An 8,508-nucleotide genomic window follows, 5' to 3' on the forward strand; every position below is an offset into this window, starting at 1 on the left:
CTGAGACCTTGAAGTAGTAGTTCCCCTTGCTCTGCAAGGGCCGCGGCTTTTGTGGAGCGATGGGTAACGATGCTTCGAGGGTGACTGTTGTCGTTGTGTGCAGAAGGTCCCTGGTTCGCGCCCGGGTATGGGCGAGGGGACGGACGTAAAGTTGTACTGTTACACTAGCTCATAGCAAGCCTCACCAGACATCTTCAGTCCATATCGAATGTACAGGATGGAGTTAAGGGTCTGCAAGGACATCCGATTTCTAAGTTTGCTTTGTACCACACTCATCTGGCTGAACACTCTCTCGACTTCAGCATTCGAGTGTAGTAAGGACAACACAGACACAGCAGCCATGGCAAGTTCTTGAAAAGGGTTGATATCAACTGCATCCCTGAACTTCCAAATCTCACTCCAGAAGCCCAGTGTGTTTTTTGTCTCCTTCCATTTACTAAGATGGATGGCTCGCCATTGCTGGACCATCTTGTCCATCTCTGCAGGGGAGTAGCCAAGGATTCCATTTATTGTTCTATTTCTACAGGGCTCTTATTGTGCTTTAGAGTTTCCTACACATTCAAAACTGACATGTACTGCAATGCTTCGATGTTGTCCGGCAGTCTCTCCCTCAACTCATTAGTGAGGGAGATGGTGAAGGCTACATTCCGCTTTTGGGCATTGTTTTCATCCTCAGGAGCAAGGTGGAGCTCAGCTGCCTTTGACTCAAAAAGGTAACCACGGTACAGTTTGGGACTGATGTATCCATCTATTGGCCTTTTGAGTACATCAACATTTGCCAGTGGATTCAGCACCTTGCTGCTCACAGACTTGATCAGGCTAACCAAGCTGTCAAGTAGCTTAAGAGGATCTACTTGCTCTCCCTCAAAAGCCTTGATGGCCAACTGTACCTCACCCAGCACTGACTTCAAAAAAGTCAGATACAATATGTTTTGAGGATCACTGTACATGGAGTATAAAACCTCAGCCATGTAGCAGTGTTCACTGGACTTGGTGACTGCGAAATGCAGCCTAAGCTCCTCCCACTGGTCCAAAATGCGTGAAACCGCTGGTTCAATGGAGAGCCAACATGTGGCACACAGCTTGGTCATCTGTAAAGGTTTCTGCCCACAGTTGATGGTCTCATATATGGCCTTGTAAGCCTCCCTGCGCTTTGGAGACACTGAAAACCAGTTATAAGTCTCTCATACCAAGCACTCCACACTACGGGGATGGTGTCATTGGAAGCATGACTTACAGCAAGCTGCAGACACAGTGAATAAGAACCAGATATTTGAGGCCATACTCCTCCTTCAGCACTTTATGGACCCCATTGTTAATCCCCGTCATAACAGAGGCATTGTCAGTCCCTATCCCCAGGAGTTTCTCTTTTTTAAGACAACACTTCGAGGAAAGCCACAAAGGCACGGGCTATAGATTTGGCATCTCCTCCCTCCAACTCATCAAGCCCCAGAAATGTTGATACAATTGTCTGCTTGGTGTCACTAAAGTACCTTATCACAATCCCCAGGTACTTAGAAACACTTACATCCGTGGAGTCATTGAGGAGGCTGAAACACTGGTCACCCACATCTGTGACCAACTTTTTCAGAAAGTATGGTGCTAGAACACCATTAATCATTAATCATCATTTCTGAGTATGTTTTTGAGTTGTCATGTGTTTTTTAACACCACTAAGTTTGGGGGTAGAAATCAGCCTTACAATACAGGCAGTATGCCCGTGTATCATCTCCAATAAACGGCTTCAACAAGCCTTTGAATTCAGGGTTTGATTCCCACTCCTTTCTGTATTTTTGAGTGTACAGTTTATACTGAGACATGATGAGCAAGCCAGCTAGATGTTTAGCTTGTCACAGAGAGGCACACACACAGTGGACAAGGTGAGTAAGTGACTGAGGCTGTGTGAGTCAAATGCAGTGAATTATTTATGTGCAGTGATTTATTTTAGACAAAGAACATTTTACATTTACATCCCGCCCTGAATGTAAGCTAGGGCGGGATCAGCCTGCTCTGACTGCAGCTGGAAGGGACTGCTACTGCTATACTGACAGTACCTGCATCAGTACCTGTATCATGTGCCACTGCTGGGGGGTGGGAAGCAGTGGATCAAACCATTGTGAGGCAAAGCGGGGGGGTCGCAACTTAAAATAGAGCTATTAAGTGTCTATAATCAGCATAAGTGCTTTCATTGCGTATTATTAATATTATTGAAATTACAGTTATATTGGGCGGGGCAAATCATAATTTTAACAGGATGGGGGGTCCCCCCTAAGATTTCCCCCCATGGATATAGGACTTGTTTTTCTGTGGCTATAGATACTTTTGTACCTGTTTCCTCCAGCATCTTCACAAGGTCCTTTGCTGTTGTTCTGGGATTTATTTGCACTTTTTCACCAAAGTACGTTCATCTCTAGGAGACAGAACGCCACTCCTTCCTGAGCGGTATGACAGCTGCGTGGTCCCATGGTGTTTATACTTGCATACTATTGTTTGTACAGATAAAAGTGGTACCTTCAGGCATTTGGAAATTGCTCCCAAGGATGAACCAGACTTGTAGACTTCTACAAAAGAAATTCTGAGGTCTTGGCTGATTTCTTTTGATTTTCCCATGATGTCAAGCAAAGAGGTACTGAGTTTGAAGGTAGGCCTTGAAATACATCCACAGATACGCCTATCAGAAGCTTCTAAAGCCATGACATCATTTTCTGGAATTTTCCAAGCTGTTTAAAGGCACAGTCAACTTAGTGTATGTAAACTTCTGACCCACTGGAATTGTGATACAGTGAATTATAAGTGAAATAATCTGTCTGTAAACAATTGTTGGAAAATTTACTTGTGTCATGCACAAAGTATATGTCCTAACCGACTTGCCAAAACTATAGTTTGCTAACAAGAAATTTGTGGAGTGGTTGAATTTTTTTTTTTTAATTACTCCAACCTAAGTGTATGTAAAGTTCCGACTTCAACTGTATGTGAGTTTCTTGTCCTCTCTGAGGTCACCAAATGAAACACACTCGTCATACCCTTAGGTGTCCACGGACCATTCCTACCTTCTCACAAGTGGGCATTTTGTTTCAATTTCCCATTTCGGGGATTTAGGAATTCACCACATGAAATCCTTTGTTCTCTCTGTGTCTCTCTTTCTGCATGGCCAGGGGGAGAGAGTCTCCGCCAGGAATTTACGACCTGAGATAACAGAACCCGGGTGCAGGGGAGAGTGGGAAACCATGATCTATAACCCAGAAAGGACCACGTCATGACAACGTGACCCTCAGAGCTGGAATCTGTGGCTAAAACGCCCATCCCCTATCCCTCATCCACAATGGCCTCGCAAGCCACGAGCCTACTAAAAGGTACTAACTAGGTGCTAACATTGCCCCTAGTGCATGGTATAGTTTCCACATTTCGCCAGATCCAACCGTAATCTGGTACCTTCAGAATCGGCACCTCCTGCCATTTCCATAAGACTCGGTATAGGTTAGAGTTGGTCCTCTTTACTCCTAATCGACTGGAATTTGTTAAAAGAGAAGTGAGTGAAGAGGCTTCGGGTTCTAGTATGCTGGCATAAAAACGGAGCTTTTCCTAACTTCCATCAGAGGGCAATGTTACCTCATTCATCACATTGATGTGTCCAGTCTACAACGTGTAATGTGATGATATGTGGGGGCATCGGTCTGACCTACTGGATCATCCTCAGAAAAGGCATTTGAAGAAGAGTGGAAATCTTGAACTTTTTCATATTTATTCATATTCAATATGAGTCACTCAAGAGATTCTCCAACAGAGACAGAAACGTACACAAGTATCTCTGACATACCCCATTCAAACATGGGTTATCTTGAATATCAACAACTATCCTACAGTATAACGGAGAATGGATAAATCATCCAATGAGTCTATTTGTTGCTGATTCTTCCTTTTATCAGCAGAAAACACACAGCAACAGCAAGAGCTACTGTCACAGGTGTGTGTAGTTGGACTCAACTCAACTCAAAATTCCATTGTCAATCTTATTCTGATCACAAATCATATAGCCACTGTTTACAAAAGAAGACTTTCAGAAACATACAACTTGTGGAGTGTAAACAAGTAATTGCTTTAAAAGTCTGGTTCCACATCATCTCTATAGGGAGGCTTAAGACTAAAGCAGCTCCTATATCCGGTTGGACATGATTCTAGTGTTAAGTCTCCTGAAGAAAGATTTGGTTTTGGACAGCTTGTACTTCTTCCGGTTCTTGGTCTTTTTGTGATAGACCCCATTCCAGTGGTCCTCCTCCTCGTCCCCCACCCACGGTCCCCACGCGCCATCGTTCAGGTCTGGGTCGCCCCTGGGGTCCTCAGAGGGGTACCGCACCGGGACCGAAGTCCGGTTGTAGAACACCAACCGCGCCAGGAGCTCTTTGACCACGTCTGGTCGCTGCTCGGCCAGGTCATAGCGTTCGTACGGGTCTCCACTGATGTTAAAGAGCCATACTGACTTCTGAGGTTCCAGGTGGCGTTCCAAGTTCCACCAGCCATCGGGAAAGCCAGGGAGCATCTGGGGCGGAGTCCAGTCTCCGTATCCGGGGTCCCCGGTCAGGAGCTTCCAGTCGCCTGCGCGGATGGAGGCCTGGATGGCTGTGTTCCAGATGCCATAGCCACTCTGCAGGGAGCCGCTCCGGGCCGGGTTGTAGAGAGGATCGATGTTATGGAGGATCTCCAGTCGGGGGGACTCCTTCTCCTCACTGATGGCCCCCCACATGTCATACCCATCAAGCCCCTCGGTCTGTGATGCGTTTCCCCCAGCCAACCCAACCAGCGTGGGGTACCAGTCAGTGATGTGCACCAGGGCCTTGCTCACCCTCCTCTTGCGCCTCAGCAGGGGGCTGTGGACGAAGCCCAGCCCCCTCACGCCCCCCTCCCAGTAGGTGCCCTTACGCCCCCTCAGAGGCCAGTTGCTACCCCCGGATAAGGGCTGGCCTCCGTTGTCAGTGGAGAATATGATGACACTGTTCTGGTAGTAGCCATACTTACGAAGGGCATAGGTCACATTCCTCACCGCTTCGTCTACAGCCGACACCATGGCTGCATATTTCCTCCTGGCCACGTTGCCCAGGCCACGGTATGGGTAGATGTATTCCCGTGGGGACTGGAGAGGTGTGTGCACCGCCTGGAAGGAGAGGTATATAAACAGAGGCTGTGCCTCAGGGTCGTGGGCAGCTAAGATCTTCCTCACCCTCTGGGTGTACAGATGGGTGGAGTACTTCCCCCCCTGACCCCATGCCACCGTCTCCCCCTCGTGGAGGTCAAAACCACACATCCCTGGGCCGTCACATGACTTGTAGGTGTAGTAATCCACGCTGCCTGTCAAAGAACCGAAGTAGGAGTCAAAGCCTCGGCGGGTGGGCAGGCACTCCTTCTTGTAAAAGCCCAGGTGCCACTTGCCTACCATATGGGTGGAGTAGCCAGCCTCCTGCAGTCTCTGGGGAAGGGTGACCTGGTCAAAGGGAAGGCAGTTGGGCTGACGGGGTCGGATGATGGAGTGCTGCAGGCCAGTGTGGATCTGGTACCTGGGCAGAGGGACACAAAGGCATAAAATGTCTGATCCCTCAAGTAATTGACGAACAATGAAAGTAGCCTAATACCCTGACTACACCGCTCGCGTTGCAAAATTAATTTAGAAATCTGTTATTCAATTATTGCACCCACACGGCTGGCGTGCGCCAATGAGGGTCTGCGTTGCCAAGGGCTCAAATAGAAGTTAGTTCTATTTGTGACACAGATCGCGCTGCAAGTCCTGCCTCTTCCATCTCCTCATTGGTTTATAGAAGTAGGTACCAACGTGCCATCTCCTCATTAGTTATACCCACGTGGGTGACTGAAAGACGAATGAGGTCGGTAGAGGTCATGCACCTAATTTATGAATGTTGCCAATCGCAATATAAAGTCCAGAGAAGAAAAAGCCTGGAAGGAGGAGAGATGACTAGAAACGATTTGGTTGACCGTTTTATGCGTGGATTAATTGTCGGCGTAGAGGACCTTGTGCATTTCAGGTAAAATAACAACTCAATGTTTATATCCCAGGACAAATTAGCTAGCAACAGCAAGCAAGCTAAATGGGACAAATTAGCTAGCAAGTGCAAGCAAGCTAACTAATTTCCAAAAATGTTTAATGCTTTTCGACCTGTCCCCAAATTAATGTAATTTGTTCAGAGTTTGTTTTAATATTTTAACCTGCGTGTCGTGATCGTGTTTGGTATGGGGGGAGAAAATACATTTATGCACGATGGCGCACGCGCGCAGCCGGTTTGGGTTCCGTGTAATCAATGTATCAACTATGAATGATCAAAAAGTTGAAAAACAAACAGATATATGGATATATTTTGTCCAGACCTTTTTTGGTGGTCAAAAAATATACAAAAAATATATTGCTCAGTTGTGCACCGGGGCCTCGCACTCCTCTATCTATTCTGGTTAGAGCCAGTTTGCGCTGTTCTGTGAAGAGAGTAGTATACAACATTGTACGAGATCTTCAGTTTCTTAGCAATTTCTCACATGGAATAGCCTTCATTTCTCAGAACAAGAATAGACGGACGAGTTTCAGAAGAAAGTTCCTTGTTTCTGACCATTTTTAGCCTGTAATCAAACCCACAAATGCTGATGCTCCAGATACTCAACTCGTCTGAAGAAGGCCAGTTTTATTGCTTCTTTAACCAGCACAAAAGTTTTCAGCTGTGCTAACATAATTGCAAAAGGGTTTTCTAATGACCAATTAGCCTTTTAAAATTATAAACTTGGATTAGCTAACACAACGTGCCATTGGAACACAGGAGTGATGGTTGCTGATAATGGGCCTCTGTACGCCTATGTAGATATTCCATTAAAAATCAGCCGTTTCCAGCTACAATAGTCATTTACAACATTAACAATGTCTACACTGTGTTTCTGATCAATTTGATGTTATTTTAATGGACAACCAAAATCATTTTCTTTCAGAAACATGGACATTTCTAAGTGACCCCAAACATTTGAACGGTAATGTATGTGTTCCAGAGTAGAGAGACCCAGCATAGCTACTGCAATTGAGTACTGGCAGTGTCTGCTGTGGCAGGTGGGAATCTATCTGAAAAATATATAATCTCTCAATGTTCTAATCTCTCAATGTTCATGTCAAAGTGCACCAAATTCATGAATTTAGTTGAAATTCATTGTTTTTTTGCCCGGACCCCTCTTACTGGCTTTGGGCTAAGCCACAAATGTCTTCAAATCCGTTAAAACGGCCCTGACAGGATCCATCTATTCATCCATTACTATTGAGGCTACTCGGTATTGGTTACTCCACATTACTCCAACTATAGGGAAAAGATCCTACAGATAAAATACAACAATGCTGAGAAAAAAAGACATAGAGAAAAACATCTGTCTGAATACATCATGAATTAGTTGACTACAAAAGAACAACTCTCTAGGCTACTTCAGATCTGGCGATAAAAGATGCACTTTACCTGCCGGTGATCAGCTGACTGCGAGATGGCGTGCATATGGGCTGTATGTAGTAGTTCTCCAGCTTCACTCCATCCGCGGCCAGTTTATCCAGCGTCGGTGTCTGGATGTCGGAGCCGTGGTAACCGATATCGTTGAATCCCTGGTCGTCCGTCATGATGAAGATGATGTGAGGGGGATGCGGTACCGGCGACCGGTCTCGGAAGTTCGGAACTGACTCGCTCTCCACCTGGTTCGGACTCATTAAGTCCCACGACAGGTAGCCGAGACTGAGCAAACTGACCACGGAGAATCCGGCTAGAGCTGACACTGCCATGGTAACTGCGCGCCTTTAAATGTTTAGGCAATCTATAAGTGAAAATATATACCTAATTCGTTGTATAACGTTGTCATAAACGAGAAAAGCATGTTAAAACGATAGGTACAGTATCCCTCTAGCAAAAGTACACTACACTTTATAGCCTGCACCGACCGAACATGTTTGATCTCTCCTCGCGCTATGATGATGATGTCCACGAACCTTGTGCGTAATGATCAGAGATATATACTACCGACATACCTTTTGCTGACGTGTCTTAAAATGTTGTTTAAGGGTCCTTACAAAACATTCCTCTTTCCACAGTGGTAGTATTAACCCCACCCGAATGAGTTTGCCCTGGCTCATTAAAATAACCCACTATTCACAGACCAACACAACATATTTTGGATGTCTTTTTTTGGTCATTTTTTGTTTATTTAAACGTCCACGGACGTTGATTTTTTATTTGTACAGGTCTGGACCGGCTTTGATTTTGCCCAAACATAGATGTCTATCTTTAGTTCAGATTTGGTCGGTCTAGACCAGCCTTGATTTGGGCCAAACATGGACGTTTATGACTGGTCTGGACCAAAACAATTATCTTGACATTTTTCAATAAATGTCCATTCTTTCAGCTACTTTTAAGTTAATACCTGCAGTCAACTTGTGCTATACATTAGGAGATAATGCAGATTGTAGGCTCAGCCCTTATTTATGTCCTCTTTGTT

General features: G+C 45.4%; 1 protein-coding gene across 1 annotated transcript; it reads right to left on the bottom strand.

Annotated features, from left to right (window-relative positions):
- Positions 1-3,743: 3,743 nt before the first annotated feature.
- On the bottom strand, positions 3,744-8,140 carry LOC118383688 (arylsulfatase I). Its single transcript, XM_035770145.2, has 2 exons — positions 7,485-8,140; positions 3,744-5,549 (listed from the first exon to the last, which is right to left on the bottom strand). The coding sequence occupies exons 1-2, from the start codon at positions 7,796-7,798 to the stop codon at positions 4,154-4,156; spliced, it is 1,710 nt and encodes a 569-aa protein (XP_035626038.1). The 5' UTR covers positions 7,799-8,140; the 3' UTR covers positions 3,744-4,153.
- Positions 8,141-8,508: the final 368 nt, after the last annotated feature.

Source organism: Oncorhynchus keta, chromosome 4 (assembly GCF_023373465.1).
Source record: "Oncorhynchus keta strain PuntledgeMale-10-30-2019 chromosome 4, Oket_V2, whole genome shotgun sequence".
NCBI lineage: Eukaryota > Metazoa > Chordata > Actinopteri > Salmoniformes > Salmonidae > Oncorhynchus > Oncorhynchus keta.

Bases quoted from the DNA above. Each gene is read 5' to 3' on its own strand.
- LOC118383688 (XM_035770145.2), bottom strand. From the start codon at position 7,798: ATGGCAGTGTCAGCTCTAGCCGGATTCTCCGTGGTCAGTTTGCTCAGT. The intron at 5,550-7,484 runs GTAAAGTGCATC...CCCTCTGCCCAG, and splicing joins AGTCAGCTGATCACCGGCAG to GTACCAGATCCACACTGGCC.